Source organism: Maniola jurtina, chromosome 28, assembly GCF_905333055.1.
Source record: "Maniola jurtina chromosome 28, ilManJurt1.1, whole genome shotgun sequence".
In the NCBI taxonomy this organism is placed as follows: domain Eukaryota; kingdom Metazoa; phylum Arthropoda; class Insecta; order Lepidoptera; family Nymphalidae; genus Maniola; species Maniola jurtina.
Genome location: NC_060056.1, coordinates 972,593 through 998,704, shown reverse-complemented (window position 1 = coordinate 998,704; position 26,112 = coordinate 972,593). Strand labels below are relative to the sequence as shown.

General features: G+C 39.2%; 2 protein-coding genes across 7 annotated transcripts in view; both read left to right on the top strand.

The window, feature by feature from the left end:
• Positions 1 to 7,333, top strand: part of LOC123879645 (zinc finger protein 99-like) — a 68,146-nt gene extending 60,813 nt beyond the window's left edge. For 2 of the 3 annotated variants that reach the window (XM_045927469.1, XM_045927468.1), the window contains 7 exons: positions 18 to 156; positions 1,367 to 1,467; positions 2,136 to 2,235; positions 3,283 to 3,414; positions 4,678 to 4,878; positions 5,889 to 6,085; positions 7,102 to 7,333. In XM_045927469.1, the coding sequence (XP_045783425.1) occupies positions 18 to 156; positions 1,367 to 1,467; positions 2,136 to 2,235; positions 3,283 to 3,414; positions 4,678 to 4,878; positions 5,889 to 6,085; positions 7,102 to 7,147 (916 nt within the window). In that variant the 3' untranslated portion in view covers positions 7,148 to 7,333. The remainder of the gene's footprint in view (positions 1 to 17; positions 157 to 1,366; positions 1,468 to 2,135; positions 2,236 to 3,282; positions 3,415 to 4,677; positions 4,879 to 5,888; positions 6,086 to 7,101) is intronic. The other variant, XM_045927471.1, reaches the window with a different exon arrangement.
• Positions 7,334 to 11,190: 3,857 nt separating this feature from the next.
• Positions 11,191 to 25,665, top strand: LOC123879641 (zinc finger protein 62 homolog). Of its 4 annotated transcripts, none has more exons than XM_045927449.1 (13): positions 11,191 to 11,297; positions 11,509 to 11,892; positions 13,397 to 13,507; positions 14,387 to 14,521; positions 15,803 to 16,744; positions 17,600 to 17,730; positions 19,715 to 19,789; positions 20,969 to 21,107; positions 21,937 to 22,037; positions 23,028 to 23,124; positions 23,866 to 24,012; positions 24,667 to 24,870; positions 25,277 to 25,665. In XM_045927449.1, exons 2-13 carry the CDS (start codon positions 11,833 to 11,835, stop codon positions 25,403 to 25,405), a joined length of 2,271 nt encoding a protein of 756 aa, XP_045783405.1. In that variant the 5' UTR covers positions 11,191 to 11,297; positions 11,509 to 11,832; the 3' UTR covers positions 25,406 to 25,665. The 4 variants fall into 4 exon arrangements, with proteins under 4 accessions (XP_045783405.1, XP_045783404.1, XP_045783407.1 ...); XM_045927448.1 differs by having other exon boundaries at positions 11,191 to 11,586; positions 11,674 to 11,892; XM_045927451.1 differs by having other exon boundaries at positions 11,191 to 11,892; positions 15,803 to 16,048; positions 16,082 to 16,744.
• The last annotated feature ends 447 nt before the right edge of the window (positions 25,666 to 26,112 follow it).

Here is a 26,112-nt window from a genome sequence, read left to right as displayed (position 1 = left end):
GTTTTATTTTATTGCAGTTCAAAGACCGCCTACTTCTCCCACCTGCGCATAGCTCACCCCACAGACGTAGTGTGCACTCTGTGTGGATTCTCCTTTATCAATGAGCGAGGGCTCGGTGTGCATCTCAACTTAAAACACCACGGTGCAAATTTGCAGGTGGGCTTGGAAGTCAAAAGTCTTATATTACAGGGCTAGCTGATGCCCGCGACTTCGTTCGCGTGGGTACCTCAAAAGGAAAAACGGAACCCTTATAGGATCACTTTGTTGTCTGTATGTCTGTCTGTCCATCGTGTCTGTCAAGAAACCTATAGGGTACTTCCCGTTGTCCTAGAATCATGAAATTTGGTAGGTAGGTGGGTCTTATAGCACAAGTACAGGAATAAATCTGAAAACCGTGAATTGGTGGTTACATCATTAAAAAAAAAATTAAAATGTGTTTCAATTTTCAAAATAAGATAACTATACCAAGTGGGGTATCATATGAAAGGGCTTTACCTGTACATCCTAAAACAGATTTCTATTTATTTTTATATATAATAGTTTTTCATTTATCGTGCAAAATGTTGGAAAAAATACCCGAGTACGGAACCCTCAGTGCGCGAGTCTGACTCGCACTTGGCCGGATTTTTTTAAATCCCGTGGTAACTCTGAATTTCCAGTCTCCAATAGTCGACTCCAGTTCTTTAATGATATCCATGCAAAAAAATCACGTCGATTTCATTTGCAATAAGATTGAAGGATAAACTAACCAACAAACACACTTTCTTTTTGATAATGTTAAGGTTAGTGATAGAAAAAGATACATTTAAGATTAGCAACCTCAACTTTAATGTTCCACTTTGGGCACTTGTAACATAACTAACACACACAGTCTTCTACAGCAAATCTTTCACCGTACTATCTCGTACGTATCTTTGGAACTCACTTCCTGAGAATATTAGAGAGAACTGCCGCTCAGTACATTCATTCAAATACAGAGTGAAGCAGTATTACCTATCATTACAATAGAGTATTTTATTATATTTTATATATATTATATTTATTCGTAGTTGTCATATTATATTATGCATAACTATTTATTATTATTTTATTATAGTATGTAAGTATTTTATTTTGGTATTTATTGGAAGATATTTGTGTAAATATTATTGTGTAGCACTTGTATTAACCATTTTATAAATCTAGTACCATGGGACCTATTCCACGTATTTATGCACCTTACTCACAACCTGCACGGGGAAGCTGGAAGAAATCTCTGTTTAGAGATAAGCATTTCCTTTGTACATAGCTTAATTTATCATAACTTTGTAACTACAATTTTGGTACATGAAAAATAAATAAATAAATAAATAACTAACTATTACAGGACGTAGACGGTCCGCTGTGTGAGGAGTGCAACATTCGCTTCGCGTCTGTGACGGCGTATCGTCAGCATATGGAGGTCTCGTTCAAACATGCCACAGGAGGGTGAGTTGCTTTAAACGGATTTTAAAAAAAATGAGGAGGTTCTCTATTCGACTGTATGTTTTTTCATCTCTGTATGTTTGTTACGCGATTACTCGCGCTTGACCACAATCACACCTGATGGAAAGTGATGGTGTGGCCTAAGATAGGACGCGTTTACCTAGAAAAGGCATTTTCTAGGTAATACATTATAATATGTTGTAAACCACAACATAAGCTTGAAATTATTAGAAACTAGCTGTGCCCGCGACTTCGTTCGCGTGGAATAGTGACTTTTCGGGCAGCATATACTCTGTACGTTAAAAATGTTCGCCGTGATTCTTTAAATTGACATAACTTTTTTATTTATGAACCGATTGACATGAAATAAACACTAAATGTTAAGTGAAGCTTACTAAAATATATTAGTGAAAACCGTATCTAAATCGAATAAGCCGTTTCTGATATTAGCGTGCACAAACACACAGACAAACAGACAAAAAAAAATTAATTAAAATTTCGGGTTCGGCATCGATATAATAACAACCCCTGCTACTTTTTTTTATATATTTCCATTGTACAGACACCACTTTTCTACAATTTTATTATATGTATAGATGGTTTGTTTATTGTGACCTAGGCTTGCACTTGACGGTACTCATGCCTCAGAATTATTTGGTTTATATTTACAGGCGTCCCAAACGCAACACTCCAAAACAAAAGCCGGAGAATGCTAATTACAACAAGCGGTACCAGATGTACAAACACAAGCCTGTGTTGACCTGCGAAGAGGTAAGGCGTTTCATATTAAGGTTACAGGTTTGTTCAAGAACAAAACAGACCTTGCAAAAGAACAAAAGCGACCGACATAGCTCAAAGGATTAACAAGCTGAAGTGGCAATGGGCAGGTCATGTCTGTCGCAGAACCGACGGCCGATGGGGCAGACGTGTTCTGGAGTGGAGACCGCGTACCGGTAAGCGCAGTGTGGGACGACCTCCAGCCCGCTGGACCTATGACCTTGAGGTGGCGGGGAGCGGGTGGATGAGGAAGGCGGAGGATCGTGTGAGGTGGCGCGCTCTTGGAAAGGCCTATGTCCAGTAGTGGACGCATACAGGCTGATGGAATAGAAACAGCTCGGTTAAATAGCTTGCACGTTCACAGCACTCACGCAAACACAATTTCTAAAACAAATTTTGGCGAAGGGATGCTACATCCAAAAAGTGGAGGTTGTTAAAACTTTTTTTTTGGTATTGTATCAAGTGGGATATCAAATAAAAGAGGAAAAAATTCTGAGTTCATAAATATAAATATAGTACAATTTTAAAATATACCAAGCAATATAAACTTGTTTTTTACTATCTTCCAATGTTTATTAAAGGGAGTAGTCGGATTTTAGTATTGAACTAAATTTTAAATATTATTATTATGTTATTTTTTATTTAGGCTACCTGAGATACTGTTTTTATATGTACACAATTAATTATTTATTTTCTTAACCCACTATTGATATATTTACTTAATTAATTCTTGTTTTTTATCTTTAGTATCTAACTATGTATCACTCACTCAGACAAATATTATTATTATTTTCGAGAAAATCTGTAATTAGCCATATTTATCTATGTAATTAGCATTTAAGACTCTTATTATTATTACTTCGCTGTAGTTTTTCCTTCTATAAAAAAAGAAAAAAAAATTAAATAAACAAATAATAAATAAATGATCTTTATTTTGCAAAAAATTAAATAAAATCTTTTTATTTAAAGCGACTAGGGCTCAATTTGTTAATATAAAGACACCTAAAAACTAATGTTACTTTGTAATTTCGTATGTTTCAGTGCGGCATGCAAATGGAAGGTTACCGTTCCTACTACCGTCACTTCCGCTTCAGTCACCCGGGCAAGACGCGCAGCCAGTTTCCAGTTAACTACGCGCCCTGTCTGTGCGAGCAGTGCGGCAAATCCTTCACGGTGAGACAATGTCGGATCCGATCGATCCGTGTCGATCCGACTCCGTGAAAATGCGGATATAATAAAAGAAACTAGAAATCCAAGTGTGAAGCTCGCCCGACTTCATACATACATTACACGTGTAGAAACAAAAGTTATTTTTTACTTTTTAGTGCTTGTGGTTTTTGAAGTCGGTTTTATTTTTCTTTTGAAAATTTTTTATTTCACAATTTTTAGTGGCCCCACTGTACTATAATATGCTATGCCCAGTTAAAACCCTACTATTTACTAAGCTATTACACTGATCGCGAGCAATTTGCTCTTATCCATTGAGGAGTTCTGTTCTCCATCTCCGAAGATATTCATCAGATCCTCATAAAATTTATATGGGACCAACTGCGAAGTATCAAACAAAAAAAAAAAATTTCGAAATCGGTCCAGGCGTCTTTGAGTAATCGGGGATTTGGGGAATTGAGAACCTCCTCCTTTTTTGGAAGTCGGTTAAAAAACTCGGACTGAATTCGGATATTGCTTACGCACTAATCCGATCTCTGATCGAAATTTAAACCGTTCAGTGGACATCTTTGACATATCTACGTCATACGTCCGATTTGAGTCTGAGGCACATCCGAGATATTCTCACGGATGACGGAGAGAACTCGGATGACGGAAGTCGGAGCTAGTGCGTAAGCTGCCATACAAATAGTTCTATGACTACTTTTCAATTCAATTAAATTCAATTTTCTTTATTGCGAATTGGGGTTAGTTTACGGATCTTAATATATATTGTTAGTGTTCTGCCAAATTCTACCTTACGGCATGCAATAATACAGTCATGTCTTGTTATTAAAACATTATTTCTACATACTTCACTTTGGAACGTATTTGCACGGATTCGGATGGGATGAGTGCATAACTGCCTTTAAGGCCGATTCACACCAATTGCGTACACGTGACACATGCGCGCGTTAACCTCTAAACAACCCCTAAACACATCGGGTTACGCATACGTACACGCGGAGTGGCACGTTTCATACAGATCAGTACATTACAACGCAACGAATATTATTGTAAATTGAACAATTGAAAACAGCAACCGCCGAGTTTCTTGCTGGTTCTTCTCGGTAGGAACGGCATTCCGAACCAGTGGTAAATTATTTGACGATTCAGAAGCACTTGTAAAAGTTTATTTGAATAAAAATCTATTCTATTCTATTCTATTCTAATGGTATGCGCTGCGTCTATGCTTACGCAGCCTGTGTGAACGAGCTATTAACCTTTCAGAACCGTTACCTGCTGAAAGATCACATGCTGCAGCACTCGGGCAAGAAGGAGTTCCAGTGTGACGTGTGCAAGAAGTCGTTCTTCCTCAAGTTCCACCTGGTGACGCATCTGAAGACGCACAGCGAGGACCAGCCCACCTACGAGTGCCCCGTGTGCCAGAAGAAGTTCGTTAACAAGGCCAATTGCAACAGGCATATATGGGTGAGTACTTCGCGCTTACGTGCCGTTATTGTGGGCAAAATAATATGCAATCGTTTAGTTCAGTCAATATGTAAGGAATAATTAGATGCCCTCCGAAAAAAGACCTACCGTAATTTGACATAATGTATCGTTAGGGGGGCATGTCAAGAGGTCACAGGAAAAATAAAAAGGTCACTCTAATGACAAAAAATGTAGCTCGCAATGCCCTCTACATTTTTATTAAAAAACTTTTTCCTAAAACCAATAGTTTCCAAGAAAAAAGCATTTCAAAATTTTTTTATTCAATTTTTGAATTTCTCAAAATCAGCAATCAGCGCGACCTTTTTATTTTTCCTGTGACCTCTTGACATGCCCCCCTAACGATTCATTATGTCAAATTACGGTAGGTCTTTTTTCGGAGGGCAATTTACAAATTGACTGAACTAGTTGTTCTACCGCTAACGGTACTTCAGTGATTCAATTCTTTCAGTTGTAACTTGCCGTTAGCGGCAAAATGACATGTAATCACTATTCTACCACCAACGGTACTTTAGTGATTTGGTGCATTCAGGGATCCATACCTACCATGTACCTACCTGATAAGAGCCTCAATAGCTCAACCGGTAGAGGAGTGGACTGAAAACCGAAAGGTCGACGGTTCAAACCCCGCCCGTTGCACTATTGTCGTACCCACTCCTAGCACAAGCCTGACGCTTAGTTGGAGAGGAAAGGGGAATATTACTCATTTAACAAAATTTCGATACTTCGATACTTTCGAGCTTCGATATTTTTTTTTTGACGTGACAACGTCTTATAATTCGATAGAGCCGGCCGCACGCACGAAAAAACATGACTCATACGGCGTTACCTCGCTCTGAGGCGTTCCATGTAAGGCTTGAAGTGCAAGCGAGAGCGCGGAACGAGCGACAAAGAAGCACAATCGGCCTTTGTTGTCACGTTCAACTATCGTCAGTAAACCGACTTTACAGACAACCAATTTTTTTTAAATATCGAAGCTGTATATTTGACAGACGCACAAGGACCACAAGCCCCACAAATGCCAGGCGTGCGACAAGACGTACGTGAACTCGTCCACGCTGCGCTCGCACGTGGAGCACGTGCACCTCAAGAAGCCGTACCCTAAGAAGAGCCGCGGGCCCCGGCTGCGCGCCAGCCGCGCGAGGCACACCAAGGAGGCCGTGTGTGGCACCATATGGCCTAAGGTAACATCATTGTCAAGTGTGTCCAATATGCTCCTAGTTATGTACGCCACTGTCGTGATAAATAATAATGTTCTTTATGTCAGGCAAAATGTACCCATATTATTACAGAATTATACAAGTCGAATATAAAATATACAGGGTAATGCCACCTGAAGGGAAAGTACTCTTAATACGGTAGATAGAAAATTTTACTCAAAGAAAACATTCCTTTATTTTTGAATACAAAGAAAACTGCATTCAAATATTTTCGAAAATTCGCTTGCCACACCCGGGAATCGAACTGACTGATATCTGTAAAAATTACAACCTGTACTTTTATTGCTTAGTTCAATTATGAGGATCAAATCTCTTTAAGAAACTTGATAAATTAAATAAAAGGAAAATAAATAAATTTGGACTTATAAATTCAATGAGTCAAGATAAATAAATATACAGGATATTTATTTACACCTTACTAGAAGATGCCCGCGGCTTCGTCCGCGTGGATTTAGGTTTTTCGAAATCCCGTAGGAACTCTTTGATTTTCCGGGATAAAAAGTAGTACTATGTGCTAAATCCAGGATATTATCTATCTCCATTCCGAATTTCAGCCAAATCCGCCCAGTAGTTTTTGCGTGATGGAGTAACAAACATACACATAGTGTGATGCGCGGTTAATGTAGCGCACTCTGTAGATATATCATTTGTATGGGTAAATAACAGAGACAGCGCTATACTAACTTATCTGATGAATGAAGTTAGCGCTCCCTCTATATTTGTATGGGATTAGGTAGAGGGGGTTACTTTGAAAATTGAAAATAGTTCATGTACACATTTTAACTTTTTTTTTGTGATGTAACCACTTTTTCCTTTACTTGTGGTATAATACCTACCTAGCTGCCAAATTTCATGATTCTAGGTCAACGAGAAGTACCCTATAAATTTTCTTGACAGACATGACAGACGGACAATAAAGTGATCTTATAAGGCTGTTGTTATTTTTGAGAACGGGCCCTAAAAACTAATAGTTGGTTTTCTTGCAGCCGGAGCACGCTAGCACGGGCGTCGTGGCGGAGTTTCCTGACTGAAGGGATTTATGTCCTTGCGTTTCTGTGACGCAGGTCCAACTCTGTTGTTAGTTATGGAGGTAGGTATGTACAGTGCACGGCAGGAAATATCGTACATCGACCTTTAAAAAGAGATAGCGGTTTCGTAGAGCGTTGTCTCTGTCGTTGAGACCGACAAAACGTCACATATGTATGAGTGACAGAGTAACCTACGAAGCCGAAATCCCTTTCCTAACTCGCAACTCCTACGCTCCGCCTCAGGAGAGTGGGAACGTCATATGTGGGAATGAGTGTAATATTTTATAATGAAATCCCACAGTCATTTCTAGACTTGCATTTACACAAGTTTAAAAAATCCATTAAAAGTATGCTTCTGGAAAAAGCATATTATACAATCGAAGATTATGTAAACGATAAAAAAGCATGGATTTGACTCTCTCCAGCAATGCGCGGGGCTGCAGTTGCTTGTATAGCGTATTATTGTAAATTGAACAGTTGAAAAGAGCAACCGCCGAGTTTCTTGCTGGTTCTTCTCGATAGGAACGGCATTCGGAACCAGTGGTAAATTATTTGGACGATTCAAAAGCACTTGTAAAAGTTTATTTGAATAAAAATCTATTCTTTTCTAAAGGTCGAAGTACAAAATTTCCATGTACGTTACGGTTTGGGACGCGGCTAACGGACTCATCCGGCCATTTTCAGCTTGCAAAAACATCCGACGGGCCAGAATTCTATCGGACATCCGAGTCCTCAGAATTCTATCGGACATCCGAGTCCTCAGAATTCTATCGGACATCCGAGTCCTCAGAATTCTATCGGACATCCGAGTCCTCAGAATTCTATCGGACATCCGAGTCCTCAGAATTCTATCGGATGTCCGAGTGCTCAAGGTCCGCCACTTACGTGTGATAGTTCGCACAGTTCCGTGTACATTTTATTATGCAAGTATCTATCTATAAGTCGAGTTCGTCAGCCGCGTCCTATAATTTGTTTCCGCCTTAACTTTGTCCGCTAATTATATTATTATTCAACGCTTATTAAATTGTACGCTGTATTAATTAGTATAATATGTCAGATTTTTGAAGAGGTCTCTGTACATAAGTGGAAAATGTAAATACTATGCTAGTACTTTTATAATAAGACGTATTTGTAATTTGAAATATATTTAAATATTTTTAAATTTTTATGTCTTTTTTATTTCCCACTGGAGTAGCCTGTGTTTTACTTACAAACTTCATTCACATCATTTTTAGCACTCATAGAGGATCCCTTCGATAGTCTGTCTGTTTGTCGTGTCTATCAAGAAAAAGTCATAAAAACCTAAAGGGTATTCCCGTTGACCTAGAATGGTAAAAGCAGGTAAGTAGGTATTAAGTAGCACTAGTAAAGGAAAAATCCAAAAAAATGCCATGATAAATATAGCTGTCATAATGAATAAATAGCAAGTTACCAGCTTACCAGTCAAAGTATCTTTATTGGGTGCTAATGCGGCGCATAGGTAAAAACCGCATATACATACAGATATGGAAATAAGTGAAAATTGGATGGGCCGTGAAAAATTAGCAAACAGACTGTAAGGATAACTGTATTGACCATTGATGTCGAAACTACCCCTAGTTTTTATAGCTCTATGAGACAGACACTTTAGCATAGGCATTCCGAACCAGTGGTAAATTATTTGACGATTCAAAAGCACTTGTAAAAGTTTATTTGAATAAAAAACTATTCTATTCTATTCATAATTTTTAATTTAGTAGGTATGCGGATTTATTCGCACAGATCTTTCAAAAGTCTGAACTGAACACTACACAATTATTTTTGTGATTCCCACCGAATGGTAAAATTATTACAGCTGTAGCGAACCGTATGTATTCGTTACTGAGTAACGGGTGCGCCATCTAGTACCGAGTACCGAATCGTTACTCACAAATGCATCTCGTTACTCGCACTTTTCGTCGTATGACCGTTCCTATGGTTCCTACACTGTTTCGGTTCACGCAAGTACCGTAGATACGTGTATTGAAACGTTTGCTAACCGTATGTTTTACGCGCAGGCGCGCTCATTCGGTGAAATTAAAAACGTACGTTACAAAGGCCGATGTTTGTTTAGTTTATTGTTAAAATTTTAAAAACGTATGATTCTGTTATGGTATCGTTCAAATAACCATATGAGCTTAATAATGAGACAGTTATTTGGAAATTACAGACAGACACTCTAATTTTATGTAATAGTATAGATATTTAACATTTAAGCTCAAGCTCAAGGTTAAAAAAATTTATATTTTTAACCCCCGACCCAAAAAGAGGGGTGTTATAAGTTTGACGTGTGTATCTGTGTGTCTGTGTATCTGTGTATCTGTCTGTGGCATCGTAGCGCCTAAACGAGTGAACCGATTTTAATTTACTTTTTTTTTGTATGAAAGGTGGCTTGATCGAGAGTGTTCTTAGCTATAATCCAAAAAAATTGGTTCAGCCGTTTAAGAGTTATCAGCTCTTTTCTAGTTTTCTTGTAGAAAAGAAGGTTAGATAACCGTTAGGTTCATAATATTATGTCAATTGACAAATGTCAAGCTGTCAAGATGGACGTTGCCTAAATACATAATTATTTATTTGAAAATGATGTTTTGGATAACTCAGATACTTTAGATCGTAGGCGCGGAATAGTCCAAGAAAATCAGTTCAGCCGTTTGAAAGTTATCAGGTCTTTTCGGTCTTTTCTAGTTACTGTAACCTTCACTTGTCGGGGGTGTTATAAATGTTTAATTTACACTTGTATAATATTAGCATGGAAGTATGGATTATAAGCTCCCAGGTATGCAGGTTTCCTCGCGATGTTATCCTTCAGTGTTAAAACAAAGTTGAAAAATCCAACCTTGGGGGCACCGGCGCGGGATCCCGGATCCTGCGGCTCGGAGGCCGGTGACGTCCCTCTGTGTCTCACATGGGTAATAGGAATAGAGAAATAATAAGAGAATAGATATAATTCATACTTATTTATTGTTTTTACATAATTAAAATATTAGTATTACAATTTGAAACAGTGGGTTTAAATAAAAAGAGCAAATCAGTATAATTGCACTAATTTAATTTATCACTTCACTCAACACATTAATAATTACTCTCATATATTTGTTACTACTACACTTATTTACTTATTACACATTTATTACACACTTATTACACTTATTTACAGAGACCGGCAGTATTTCAGCTTATAATGCGTACGATACAATAATAATCCTAAAAATGAGCTCGCATGGCTTTATATGGCGTTATCCCCACCGAAGGCATTCGGCAGTTGTTGCTGAGTGGCGTTCGGCTGTCAATGGCGCTGGCGTTGGCGTTCAATGGCCGCTAGGCTATGATTGGCCGGCGTTTGGCTCGGCTTGACTCGGATAGTCTGGTTGGCGTTGGCGCGTTGCGATTGGCTGAGGCGGTGTGGCGTTACAAATTATAGTAGATTCCGTCAACAGTTCATTTGTAGTTCTACACTTATTAAATCAAACTAAATTGAGAATAACTTAAACACACGTCTGGTTCAAAATACGGACGGTTCAAAATGCACCTTACGCAGCTTTGTATGTAATGTAGACCTAAGTATGTTTTCTACAGATTACGAATGTTGCGACGCCACGACATCATACTGTCGTACGCAATACGACTCGATTCGTTGCTCTAACATAAGTCATAACATAACATCTTACGAGGTATCAGAAGTAACGAATAACGATACGATAGTAACGAGTACTAATTGTTATAGTAACGAATGCATACGGGTACGCTCGTTTTCGTTACTTTTACACCTCTAAAAATTATATTAACAGCTGTTTCCCGCCAATATTTTTATTGGCTTGGCTTCACGGGTCTGGGTTCTATCTCTTTGCCAATAACCAAAGACAAGTATCTAGGTAGGGTATCATGGGTACCAATCTACAAAACCGTAACACACTTCGTGTAGTAACACAAGCAAAGTAAAATAAAAAAATCACAGTTGATCACAGACCATAGACCAGTAATCCGATCAAAGAGTATGTAATTGTAATCACTGATAGTGTTAAAAAAAACAAAGTTTGTTTTTTGAAACCACTTTGAAACCCTTAATTTCGAATTTAATGAATTAATACGATATAACAATAACGTGTGTCCCAATTAATTATGATTTTATCTGCCCGTGAGTGTGAAAATCAGTTGCACTGTGAATATTATCGTTAAACAGATCAAATCCTCAAAGAGATATTTTTTGAGGATTGTTTACATTCGTGTCTGTGATTGTTTATAATAATTTGCAAGAATATCGTCCAAGATCGATGAAATTAAATTTAATTGCTGAATATTATTAACGATGTGCAACAGTCTACATATTAATAATTTTTATGTTACAGGCTTCAGTCCCCTGTTGATTCCATGAGTCCATGTTATTACATGAGTGAAGTGATTGAGAAGTATCAAGCTGTCTGCTAGTAAATAGAATAGAAATACATAGTTTTTCATTTATATAAACTTTCACAAGAATTCAAAAGAATCATTAAGTGAATCTATCATTGTAGGAATGCCTACTCGCAAGAACCACAAAGAAATCTGTTAAAGTAATTAATATCTGTGCAACAAGGCTCCTTCATACTATTTTGTATACTGTGTATAGAAGGGATTGTAACTATTATAGAGACACTGCTAGACAATCCATTGGACTGCTCACCAGTGATATAATGGAGTTTAGTTCCACAGAAAAGACAGTACCAAGGAGTCGAGAGCCATCAAAATCACAGGTACGAGTTGTACCTGTTATTATGTATTTAGTTACAATTTAAAAACCTATTGTAATAAACAATTACTTTATAGACTCCATTTAGAAATAAAAGACTACATATTCATTTATTTTAATAAACTTTTATAAGTAGATACTTTTGAATTGTCAAATTTATCTACCATGGGTTCGCAATGCCTTTTCTACTGAGAAGGGCAAGAAACTCAGCGGTTGCTCTTTTACAAGATTTAATTTGCAATATTATGCAAAATATAAAAGTAATTGCAATCCTGCACATTGCTCAAAAAGTCAAATCCACACTCTTTTATTATTAACATAATCTAATTGTGTTATATTTATATGTTTTTTACACAATAGATTTTCAAACATGAGTAAATGCAAGTCTAAAATTGATAGTGGAATTTTGTTATAGTAGATTACAATGGTTGAAGAATCTATCACATCACACTTCACACTAATATTATGAAGGCGAAAGTTTGTATGTGTGTGTGTGTGTGTGTGTGTGTGTGTATGTTTGTTACTCCTTCACGCAAAAACTACTGGACGGATTTGGCTGAAATTTGGAATGAAGATAGATAATATCCTGGATTAGCACATAGGCTACTTTTTATCCCGGAAAATCAAAGAGTTCCCACGGGATTTCGAAAAACCTAAATCCACGCGGGCGAAGTCGCGGGCATCGGCTAGTAAACTAATAGTAATTATATAGTAACTTTAGATGCAAAGCTTCAATGGAACGCCCATATATCAACACTTGCTGGCAAACAAAGATTCGACAGATAACTGACGTGGAAACTGCAAAAATTGTATATTTTGCCTATTTTCACAGTATTATGTCTTACGGAATCTTGCTATGGGGTAAAGCGGCAGATATTGGAAAAATTTTCGTTTTACAAAAAAGGGCAATACGCGCAATTTATAATTTAAAACCGCGCGATTCCCTACGAGAGAAATTTAAGGAAATAGGTATTCTTACAGTAGGTTCTCAATACATTTACAATAATATAATTTTTGTACGACAAAACATCCTCAGCTACAAAAAAATCGGTGATTTCCATAACAGGCCAACTAGAAATCGTAATAAGCTCGCAACTCCTACGCTCCGCCTCAGAAAAGTGGGAAAGTCATTTGTGGGAATGAGTGTAATATTTTATAATAAAATTCCACAGTCAATATTAGACTTGCCTTTACCAAAGTTTAAAAAATCCATTAAAAGTATGCTCCTGGCAAAAGCATATTACACAATCGAAGATTATGTAAATGATAAAAAAGCATGGATTTGACTCGCTCCAGCAATGCGCGGGTCTGCAATTGCTTGTATAGTATAGAATATTATTGTAAATTGCACAATTGAAAAGAGCAACCGCCGAGTTTCTTGCTGGTTCTTCTCGGTAGGAACGGCATTCCGAACCAGTGGTAAATTATTTGACGATTCAAAAGCACTTGTAAAAGTTTATTTGAATAAAAATCTATTCTTCTTCTTCTTCTAAGTATTTTAATAAAAGCTTTGCTTACAGTTCTGCATGATATGTCTAGACACCAGCGCAGCCTGTAAGCTGTACTCGGCTAACACATATAACCTGGATTTGGAATTTGAACACTTGACTGGGATTTCAGTAAGTACAGTCAAAGGCCGTAAGTCATTTAGCATCTTGAATGATAATAATTTATTCAATAAAATGTAGGTACAATATGTTGAAATAATGTCTGATGAGCCTTATTCATTTTACCACTGTCAATGATGTCAATATTACCTTAAATTAAATTATCACACTAATATTATAAAGGCGAAAGTTTGTATGTGTGTGTGTATGTTTGTTACTCCTTCACGCAAAAACTACTGGGCGGATTTGGCTGAAACTTGGAATGGAGATAGATAATATCCTGGATTAGCACATAGGCTACTTTGTATCCCGGAAAATCAAAGAGTTCCCACGGGATTTTGAAAAACCTAAATCCACGCGGACGAAGTCGCGGGCATCAGCTAGTAATATTATAAAGGCGAAAGATTGTATGTGTGTGTGTATGTTTGTTACTCCTTCACGCAAAAACTACTGGGCGGATTTGGCTGAAATTTGGAATGGAGATAGATAATATCCTGGATTAGCACATAGGCTACTTTGTATCCCGGAAAATCAAAGAGTCCCCACGGGATTTCGGAAAACCTTGATCATATTTGTGTGGAACGGTCATGCATATGTGTTAGTTGTGTGTGGCGTGTTTATAGAAAAAGGTCATAAGTGCAACAGGTTTTTGATGCAATAGTTTTGCAGAATTGCTACTTGAATTCTGGGGCCGACAATGACAATGACTTGTCCTGTAACTTCTTGTGCTATAAGACCTACCTACCTGCCAAAATTCATGATTCTAGGTCAATGGGACGTACCCTATAGGTTTTCTTGACAGACAGACAGACAGACAACAAAATGATCCTATAAGGGTTCCATTTTTCCTTTTGAGTTATACGAAACCCTAAAAATAATGTGCTATTGCAGCTGGAAAGTGTCATGCTCTTTGTGCCACAGTTCTGTACAATATGTGCTCAAAGGCTTAGCAACTCCCGCAAACTCAGGGATAAGTGTCTGAGAGCTTATCATTTACTGATGGAATTGGTTGAAGTAAATAAATTGGTAAGTCCTTTAATTTTGAATATTAAAAAAACTACAAAGTGCAATTGGAGCCTCAGTATACATCACACTAATATTATAAAGGAGAAAGTTTGTATGTGTATGTGTGTGTGTGTGTGTGTGTGTGTGTGTGTGTGTGTGTGTGTGTGTGTGTGTGTGTGTGTGTATGTATGTTTGTTACTCCTTCACGCAAAAACTACTGGACGGATTGGGCTGAAATTTAGAATGGAGATAGATTATACCCTGGATTAGCACATAGGCTACTTTTTATCCCGGAAAATCAAAGAGTTCCCACGGGAATTTTAAAAAACCTACATCCACGCGAACGAAGTCGCGGGCATCAGCTAGTAAGTTATAAGGCTTTGGCAGATGGATGATTAGACGAATGAAAATTCACCCAATAGTCCAGTTGTTTGGTGCTCAAAAAATAGCTTACTTGTTAAAGCAAAAGATACAACTTGGCAAAATAAAAATTCGGAAAGAGCAAACTCTGTAAAACCACAAATTTTCAAAACTCACAGAAAACTTTTCAGGTAAAACTACCAAATGACTGGACTACAAGTAGAATCAGAGACCTTGCTATGTATGGTCAATTAAAGATTGAAACTTATTACTGCTTCTGTACACAATTTATTTTGGAGAGTGACTAAGTTTTTTATATTTCATTTATTAGACACAAGTAAAAAAAATTGGTTGTCTGTAAAGTCGGTTTACTGACGATAGTTGAACGTCACAACAAAGGCCGATTGTGCTTCTTTGTCGCTCGTTCCGCGCTCTCGCTTGCACTTCAAGCCTTACATGGAACGCCTCAGAGCGAGGTAACGCCGCATGAGTCATGTTTTTTCGTGCGTGCAGCCGGCTCTATCGAATTATAAGACGTTGTCACGTCAAAATGAAATAATAAATAAAATAAATAAAAAATGAAACGACCAGCAATTATTGTGGCTAATTCTGTTGTACTAATCACTAATTGGCAGGTCTAAAACTAAATCTAAACAAGTGCCATCCTTTTTGCGTAGGGAGAGTTATGAAAGAGATGGCAATACATTTTTTTTTTTTAAAGAATATTAGCCATGTTAAATAACTAATATTCCCCTTTCCTCTCCAACTAAGCGTAAGGCTTGTGCTAGGAGTAGGTACGACAATAGTGCAACGGGCGGGGTTTGAACCGTCGACCTTTCGGTTTTCAGTCCACTCCTTTACCGGTTGAGCTATTGAGGCTCTATTCAGTTTAGAGAGTGTGCGCGGTATAATTAACCACAATATTCCATTAAATAATTTCAGCTGACAACAGACAACATCAAAACACTAAACAGATCAAACAACCTTACATCAAGTATGGGCAAGAGATCATTCCAACCAGACCACTGTGACTTGTATCTGATACACCAAGAACAAGAGCCAGACATACAAGAATTACCACACAGTAAATCAATAAAAACTGAAGAGAAGTTACTTGACACCAAACTTGTACTGAACCCTGATCTCGAGGATGAAAATAATGTTGAAAATGAAGTTAAAACGAAAGATATCCAAACTGATGATCTAGTAGATTTTGATTTGGATGATCAAACAGACAATCTAGAAAATATAGATGTTGATATACAATCTAATGAAAGAGTTTACAACAGAGTTGATTTATCTAACAAGAAAACTATGAAAATGGAAGTTGAAAGTGTTAATGGAAAACTTATACGGAACCCTGATCTTGAAAATGAAGTAGAAGTTAAAAATCAACTTAAAATGGATAATTTATATGATGAACAAACTGATGATCTAGAAAACGTTGATATGGATATTGATATACTTGATAAAAGAGTCAAGCATAAAGATATGTATAGGAACTGTGTAGTGAACGATACAGACAATTGCATTTATTTGAAAGTAGTAGAAAATAGTCATTTGGAATCAGGAGTTAATGATGAAGCAGACACTGAAACTGTTAAAATGCCACCTGCTATAGTCACTAATAGTAAAATTAAAGCTATACAAAAACGTACGGTTAAACCAAAAGCGGTTAAGAAAGGTAAAAACCCAGTAAAAGTCGATCAGGAATTTTCAAAACAGTTCAAAGTGACGGAAATGACTCATGAAGAACAGTTAACTGATTTACAGAAAAGGAAAGAGACGGCCAATTTTCAAAATTCTTTATATAAATGTGTGGAGTGTTTCAAAGGATTCCGTAGTGGCAACGTTTTTAATACACATAAGGACAAACATACTGATGTTAGTATTTCAACATGATATTATAAAATAGTTTTGATTTATTGTGCAAAATGTTGAAAAAATACCTGAGTACGGAACCCTCAGTGCGCGAGTCTGACTCGCACTTGGCCGGTTTTTATTATTTATTGTAAGAACGGCAAAGAGACTCACATTTGCCCGTATTTATTGTAAAACCGGCCAAGTGTGAGTCAGACTCGCGCACCGAGGGTGTACTTGGGTATTTTTTCCGACATTTTGCACGATAAATGAATAATTATTATGCATAAAAATAAATAAAAATCTGTTTTAGAATGAACAGGTAAAGCCCTTTCATATGATACCCCACTTGGTATAGCTATCTTACTTTGAAAATTGAAACATGTTTTAATTTTTTTTTTAATTGTTTTAACCACAAATTCACGGGTTTCGGATATATTCCTTTACTCGTGCTATTAAGACCTACCTACCTGCCAAATTTCATGATTCTAGATCAACGGGAAGTACCCTATAGGTTTTCTTGACAGACACAACCGACAAAGTGATCCTATAAGGGTTCAGTTTTTAACCCCCGACCCAAAAAGAGGGGTGTTATAAGTTTGACGTGTGTATGTGTGTATCTGTGTATCTGTCTGTGGCATCGTAGCGCCTAAGCGAGTGAACCGATTTTAATTTAGTTTTTTTTTTGTTTGAAAGGTGGCTTGATCGAGAGTGTTCTTAGCTATAATCCAAGAAAATCGGTTCAGCCGTTTGAAAGTTATCAGCTCTTTTCTAGTTACTGCAACCTTCACTTGTCGGGGGTGTTATAAATTTTTAATTTACACTTGTTCTTTTAAGGTACGAAACATTAAAAATGACATCCATTCATTCTTTTTTCAGAAATTTGGGAAAGTAATCTGCCTTGTATGCGGGCTTCACTACCCAACTCAACACAAACTGAACGAGCACGTGTCTCGCGTCCACAGGATGAAATACAGTTGCACTAGCTGTTCGCTTGTCACCAGCCACAAGTGAGTGTCATCGTCATACTCGCCCGCAACACGTCGGGCGAGTTTCCATCCTTATGTCGTCGACATTCCGTCTACACGCACGAAACGTTCTGCGATGTAGCGGTTGCCACATTTGCAAGAAGATGTCGCCTCTAAACTCAATCAATCAACAACGCTCGAAACACGAACCCCCAGCCTGATAACTCACGACCTACGCCTAGATGGCAGCACAGGTAGCTTAATTGGCATACAAGGAGAAACACGCAACTTTCAATCGCATCGACAGAGCGTTTACCAAATTGGACTATATATAGAAGTTTCAACGCATAACCGTCGGCCCAGCTGTTGCCACCGAGCACAACACCGCTCGGTTGGGAATTTTCCCTATTGCTACGGTCGAGCATACAGACATAGCTCCCGTACAGCGTCTTCATTCCTCATACGCATGGCTAAGGTTTGGAATACTTTCCCGCGATCTGTGTTTCCTACCAATTACAATCCGGGTATCTTTAAAACAAGAGTGAATAGGCACCTTCTAGGTAAACGCGTCCCATCTTAGACCACATCATCACTTTCCATCAGGTGTGATTGTGGTCAAGCGCTTGCCTATAGTGAATAAAAAAAAAGACCACATCATCACTTTCCATCAGGTGTGATTGTGGTCAAGCGCTTGCCTATAGTGAATAAAAAAAAAAGACCACATCATCACTTTCCATCAGGTGTGATTGTGGTCAAGCGCTTGCCTATAGTGAATAAAAAAAAAAGACCACATCATCACTTTCCATCAGGTGTGATTGTGGTCAAGCGCTTGCCTATAGTGAATAAAAAAAAAATCATCATCATCATCATCATCAACCGATAGACGTCCACTGCTGGAATAGGTCTCTCGTGGGGACTTCCACACGCCTCGGTCTTGAACCGCCGCCATCTACAAAAGAAAGCATAGTTAGAAATAACCGGCCAAGTGCTAGTCGGACTTGCGCACCGAGGGTTCCGTACTCCGGATATTTTTTTCGACATTTTAACTTTCGATAACTCAAAAACTATCACACTAATATTATTGTAAATTGAACAATTGAAAAGAGCAACCGCCGAGTTTCTTGCTGGTTCTTCTCGGTAGGAACGGCATTCCGAACCAGTGGTAAATTATTTGACGATTCAAAAGCACTTGTAAAAGTTTATTTGAATAAAAATCTATTCTATTCTATTCTATTCTATAAAGGAGAAAGTTTGTATGTGTGTGTATGTTTGTTACTCCTTCACGCAAAAACTACTGGACGGATTGGGCTGAAATTTAGAATGGATATAGATTATACCCTGGATTAGCACATAGGCTACTTTTATCCCGGAAAATCAAAGAGTTCCCACGGGAATTTTAAAAACCTAAATCCACGCGAACGAAGTCACGAGCATGAGCTAGTTATGCATAAAAATAAATAAAAATCTGTTTTAGAATATACAAATAAAGCCCTTGCATATGATACCCCACTTGGTATAGTTATTTTACTTTGAAAATTAAAACACATGTTAATTTTTTTTTAAATGATGTAACCACAAATTCGGGGTTTTCAGATTTATTCCTTTACTTGTGCTATAAGACCTACCTACCTGCCAAATTTCATGATTCTAGGTCAACGGGAAGTACCCTATAGGTTTTCTTGACAGACACGACAGACAGACAGACAACAAAGTGATCCTGCAAGGATTCCGTTTTTCCTTTTGAGGTACGGAAAAGCTCAGTATGATGCTGTATGCCTTGATACACAAGAACATACAGAGCTGATTTTCAGCCGGAACCTTTCTCTCTTTCTTTTTTTTCTCTCTGGGCTGGTTTCTGCACTTAAAAGTTTCCGTCTGTTGTGCGTGCATTGCCCCTCCCCGCTGAAGTCTTCACTCCAGCCATCTCACTTCGCTCCAGAAGCTGAGTAGACCACCCAGGGAGAGCTTCCTGGAGTGAGGCAGTCGGGATCCTGATCCCATCCCTACTGGTCTGAGTTTGTTTCAGGATGGCAGCCATCAACCATCAAAACTGGCACAATGGCGTCATATACACCTGTCCGCATTGTCAGGAGAAGCGACGGTAAGTCATTAAGGTTAGAATCTATTGGGCGCACTTTGCTTAGGCTTAAGTTTCAGTTAAAACGAGACAGATTTATGCCAGCAGCATAACGCTGTCTCGTTTTAACAGATTCTTAAGTCTAAGAAAAGTCAAAGTGCTCTCTATAGATGTCAGCCTTAGTTTCACATCTTTAGAAGTAATTTCAACCCAGCCCTGCCCGCTGACTCAGTCCAACTGCTGAGAACTCCTATGAGAAGGGTTTTGGTCTTTGTCTACCATGCTAGCTAAGTGCGGATTGGCAAACTTATCAGGCATACAAATTAATAATAAATTAATCAATTAACGAATTTGGCTCAAATTTGGAATGGAGATAGATAATATCCTGGATTAGCACATAGGCTACTTTTTATCCCGGAAAATCAAAGAGTTCCTACGGGATTTCGAAAAACCTAAATCCACGCGGGCGATGTCGCGGGCATCAGCTAGTGACTTATATTTCCATATCCCCTCCAACTAAGTGTAAAGCTTGTGCTATTCCTTTCGAAATTCAGTCCACTCCTCAACCATTGAACTATTGAGGCTCTTCAATTGTGCTAAGCTGTATGATTTGAGGGTGTACTGCTGAAAGCCAATACGTTTCAACCAACCGAATGTATCACACTAATATTATAAAGAAGAAAGTTTGTATGTGTGTGTGTGTGTATGTTTGTTACTCCTTCACGCAAAAACTACTGGACGGATTGGGTTGAAATTTAGAATGGAGATAGATTATACCCTGTATATTTATCCCGGATAAAATAAAATCAAAGAGTTCCCACGGGAATTTTAAAAAACCTACATCCACGCGGATGAAGTCGCGGGTATCAGCTAGTTATTGATATATTGAAGCTGTGATAGCCTAGTGGTTAGAACGTCCGCCTCCTAATCGGAGGTCAAGGGTTCGATCCCGGGCACGCACCACTAACTTTTCAGTTATGTGCGTTTTAAGCAATTAAATATCACTTGCTTTAACGGTGAAGGAAAACATCGTGAGGAAACCTGCATGCCTGAGAGTTCTCCATGTTCTCAAAGGTGTGTGAAGTCTGCCAATCCGCATTGGGCCAGCGTGGCAGACTATGGCCTAAACCCTTCTTATTCTGAGAGGAGACCCGTACTCAGTAGTGGGCCGGCAATGGGTTGATCATGAATGTATTATTGCAGGTCAAAGACCGGCTACTTGTCGCACCTGCGCATAATGCACCCCACGGACGTGGTGTGTACTGTATGCGGGTTCTCCTTCCTCAACCAGAAGGGCCTCGGCCTGCACGTCAAGAGGAAACACCGTGACCACGACGTAGAGGTGAGGACATACAGGAAAAAATATAACTTAAATACAGTGGACCCCCGGTAATCCGGCCCCTGTCTAATCCGGCACCCCCTGTAATCCGACAAGTTTATTTTATTATTGAACTAGCTGATGCCCGCGACTTCGTTAGCGTGGATGTAGGTTTTTTAAAAATCCCGTGGGAACACTTTAATTTTCCGGGATAAAAAGTAGCCTATGTGCTAATCCGGGGGATAATCTATCTCCATTCTTAATTTCAGCCCAATCCGTTTAGTAGTTCTTGCGTGAAGGAGTAACAAACATACACACACACATACATATACACATACACACAAACTTTACCCTTTATAATATTAGTGTGATGTGATGTGGTTTACTTTTGACATATAGAATATTATCGTTGAATCTTTAATTTGTCGGATTACAAGGTACTCTTTAATAAAAAACACCGGACTATAGGGGGTCTTAGGCAGTACTCTATAATCCGACAAATTCGATAATCCGACACTGCCCTGCAAAACGTTTGTCGGATTACCGGGGGTCCGCTGTACCTAAATATTTACTTAACAAGTGTAAATTAAACACCCCCGACAAGTGAAGGTTACAGTAACTAGAAAAGAGCTGATAACTTTGAAACGGCTGAACCGATTTTCTTGGAGTATAGCTAAGAACACTCTCGATCAAGCCACTTTTCAAACAAAATAAACTAAATTAAAATCGGTTCATTAGTTTAGGAGCTACGATGCCACAGACAGATACACACGCCAAACTTCTAATACCCCTCTTTTTGGGTCGGGGGTTAAAATACTGCTTTCCTTGCATTTCGATATATATTATGTTCTAGAATCCAGATGGTCCGCTGTGTGAACCGTGCGACATCCGCTTCGCATCTGACGCGGCGTATCAACAACATATGCAGGTTTCGCTCAAACATTCCGCCGGAAAGTGAGGTTCTTTTTGAAGTTACTCTAAATATCTGGCGGCCCCCGCAATCGCAAATAGAAGGTCCTTCCCACTTATACCAAGACATCGATCAATAGCCGACCTCGATACCGACTCAGCAATGTCTCACTAGATGGCAGCACCAGTATGTTACAGCTGAAGCTCAAACAGAACACGCAAATCTGAATCGCATTGACGGAGCGTTTAAGAATCTGCACTATATATAGAAGTTTCAAGTTATAGCCGTCGGAAATTTCCTTATTGGTACGGTCGAGCACACAGACACCGCTTCCGTACAATTAAAAACCGGCCAAGCGCGAGTCAGACTCGCGCAACGAGGGTTCGGTACTCGGGTAATTTTTCCAACATTTCGCACGATAAATCAGAAACTATTATGCATAAAAATAAATAAAAATCTGTTTTAGAATGTACAGGTAAAGCCCTTTCATATGATACCCCACTTGGTAACAAAACTTCAAAAAAACAAGGCTTCGACGTCACTAGCAAGCGTCAAATATTCCTACATTTGACGCTAGGTAGCCTATAAATCTCCTGTTTTTCTTAGGTTTCACGTCACCCATGGCCTACTATCCATCCTAATATTATGAATGGGAAAGTGTGTCTGTCTGTCTGCTACCTTTTCACGGACCGATTCTGACGAAATTTGGTACAGGGTTAGCTTATACCCCGGGGATGGACATAGGCTACTTTTTATCCTGGAAAATCAAAGAGTTCTCACAGGATTTCCAAAAACCCATCCGCTTAACCGATTTGTATGAAATTTGGTACCGAGGTAGCTTAAGCGTCTCTGTAATTGACATAGGCAACTTTTCATCCCGAAAAATCAAACAGTTCCCACGGGATCTTTAAAAACCTACATCCACGCGGACGAAGTCGCGGGCATCCTATAGTTTGACATATCGCCGATTCAGGATCAAACCGAGCGTTTCCTCAGTCGAGTTCACTATGATGACCAGATTGTATTATTGACAGGTTACTGAAACGGAACACTCCTAAACAGAACTACACCAGAGCAGACAAGACTGAAGATGAACTCAACTCTGAGACCAAGCTGCTCTCATGCGAACAGGTAAAATTGTTTTCTGTTTTTCTCTCTCGTCTGGCTTTACACAGATTAGCCAATGTCAAGTTTGTAGTTATTTACAAGTTAGGAAAACTATACAAGTATGGACTTCGCCTGTGCCGGCGCCCGCCGACACACGCGCGGCGCCCATTTGGAGCGCTTCCCAGTCAGTTCCACCATCAAAAAACACCAGTATTATATAAAAGTGAACAAAAAAACACTCCAAAAAGGCACCGCACGCGCGCCAGCAAACGCCAACACAGACGAAGTCCCAGGTAAACCTTACATTTAGATTAACTAACCACTATTTTGTGTAGAAGCAGGCATTACTTTGTTCCACATGTACCACACTTGGTATAATTATCTTACTTTGAAAATTGAAAATACTAATTATACATTTGTTCATGAACACAATTTAATTTTTTTTGTGATGTAACAAACGCAAATTCACGGTTTTTGGATTTTTTCCTGTACTTGTGCTATAAGACATTGCTACCTGCCAAATTTCATGATTCTAGGTTAACGGGAAGTACCTACCCTATAGGTTTTCTTGACAGACAGACAGGCCGGCACAGACGGGGTCCATACTTGTATAGTTTCCCTAACTTGTTACAAATAACTACAAACTTGACATTGGCTAATCTTTGTAAAGCCACACAAGAGAGAAAAAAAAAATATCCTGTCTAAGATAGACGCCTATGAAATTTGCATAGCCGCCATTTTGAATCCACCATATTTTTTTTTCAGTGCGGCGTCCAACTCCACGGTTTCAGGTCGTACAACCATCACTTCAAAACGCAGCACCCGGGCGAGCCTCGGGCGCAGCACCCGCCGCACAAGCCCAGCGCAGTGACCTCACAGTGCTTGTGCGAAAAGTGCGGCCAGTCGTTTTTGGTGAGCCGATATTTAACCCCCGACCCAATAAGAGGGGTGTTATAAGTTTGACGTGTGTATCTTTCTGGTGGCGCCGTAGGTCCACCGATTTTAATTTACTTTTTTTTTGTTTGAAAGGTGAATTGATCGAGAGTGTTCTTAGCTATAATCCAAGAAACTCGGTTGAGCCGTTTGAAAGTTATCAGCTCTTTTCTAGTTACTGTAACCTTCACTTGTCGGGGGTGTTACAAATTTTTAATTTACACTTGCTTTTAAGGTGCATGACACGGGTCTGCCCGCGAAATTCGAATTTAATTTGGTTTTTTGCAATTTGTTAACTAATACGACAAAGTAGGCTTATGGCATTCTAATTCCGCCAACGGCAGTATCATCTTCACAGGATAACATAAAAATCTTTACTTGTAAGTGTTCAGTTTAAGAAATTATTCAAAAAAATGAGTTTGACATGAGTTACTCACAAATCAGTCGATACTATAACTAATTTCTCAAACTGGACTTTAACTTACGGTTCACGAGATACGGCCCGCTGACAGACGGACGGACGGATCGCGGAGGCTTAATACGGTCTCCTTGGCACCTTTCGAATACGGAGCCGTGCAAAGACACTTTCGTATTTATTTAGTTTGGATGTATGTCATGTTGATTTTTTTTCAGACCAAACACACATTGAAATTCCACATGACGTCGAAGCATTCAGGCAAGAAGGAGTTCAAGTGTGACGTGTGCCAGAAGACGTTCTGCCTCAGACGCTACCTCGCGCTGCACCTGAAGACCCACAGCGGAGACCAGCCGCTGCACCAGTGCCCCGTGTGCCAGAAGAAGTTCAACCTGCGGGCGAACTGCAAGAGACATATATGGGTGAGGTTCTTTCTACCCAACTGGGGCAAAGCCAAAAGAAAGGGTTATGGTTTTAGCAGTCTACTAGCCGATGCCCGCGACTACGCCCGCGTGAATTTAGGTTTTTCGAAATCCCGTGGGAACTCTTTGATTTTCCGGGATAAAAAGTAGCCTATGTGCTAATCCAGGATACTATCTATCTCCATTCTGAATTTTAGCCAAATCCGTCCAGTGGTTTTTGCGTGAAGAAGTAACAAACATACACACACACACACATACAAACTTTCGCTTTTATAATATTAATGTGATAGTGTGATGTATGTATGTTTATTTCCAGATTCTGTGTGTTCCACCGTAGCGCCTAAACTACTGGGCCGATTTTGATGAATGAGAAGAATAGAAAATGATCGCTTGGTATTGTCCGCAGACGCACGCGGCGCGCAAGCCGCACGCGTGCGCGACGTGCGCGCGCTCGTTCGCGGACGCGGCGGCGCTGCGCTCGCACGTGCGCCACTACCACTACAAGACGCCCTACCCCAAGAAACGACGCGCGTAGATACCTCACACGTTACCCTTGACGCTCAAAATGTGGGGTTCCTAAAATTTTAAGTTCTCATAATGTTAAACTTATTTATTTACTAGAGGATGATTTAGTCAGGATCAAAAAATAGACTACAGTATAAGCTGACGTTTCACGTTACCCGTTCCTGACATTTTTTTCTCTCTCTCGTCTGGCTTTACACTAATTAGCCAATGTCAAGTTTGTAGTTATTTACAAGTTAGGGAAACTATATGTATAAGTATGGACTTCGTCTGTGCCGGCGCCCGCCGACACACGCGCGGCGCCCCTCTAGAGCGCTTCCCAGTCAGTTCCACCACCAAAAACACCAGTAAAACACAAAAACCGGCCAAAAAAAAACACTCAAAAAAGGCACCGCACGCGCGCCAGCAAACGCCAACACAGATGAAGTCTCCGGACATCTATATCACACATGTTATTTTTGTTAAGTTTTAATTGTTAAATTTATTTATGTTAACTATGGCAATTTCTGACTGAATATTTTAAGTAAATTTTAAACAATAAACAGTATTTTAACAAATCATTTAGTTTTATTTAGTTCTTCCTTAAGGGCCGGCGCACATATGGCGGAGCGCAGCGCAGAGCATGCCCGCGAAGTTTTCTAGTCGCGTGACACATTACGCGAATTTGTACCAGAGAATGCGCGAGCACGCGCGGGACTGCGCGCGGGTGCGCGAGTATCC

Bases quoted from the DNA above. Each gene is read 5' to 3' on its own strand.
- LOC123879641 (XM_045927449.1), top strand. From the start codon at position 11,833: ATGGAGTTTAGTTCCACAGAAAAGACAGTACCAAGGAGTCGAGAGCCA. The intron at 19,790-20,968 runs GTAAGTCATTAA...GTATTATTGCAG, and splicing joins CATTGTCAGGAGAAGCGACG to GTCAAAGACCGGCTACTTGT. The intron at 24,871-25,276 runs GTGAGGTTCTTT...TATTGTCCGCAG, and splicing joins ACTGCAAGAGACATATATGG to ACGCACGCGGCGCGCAAGCC.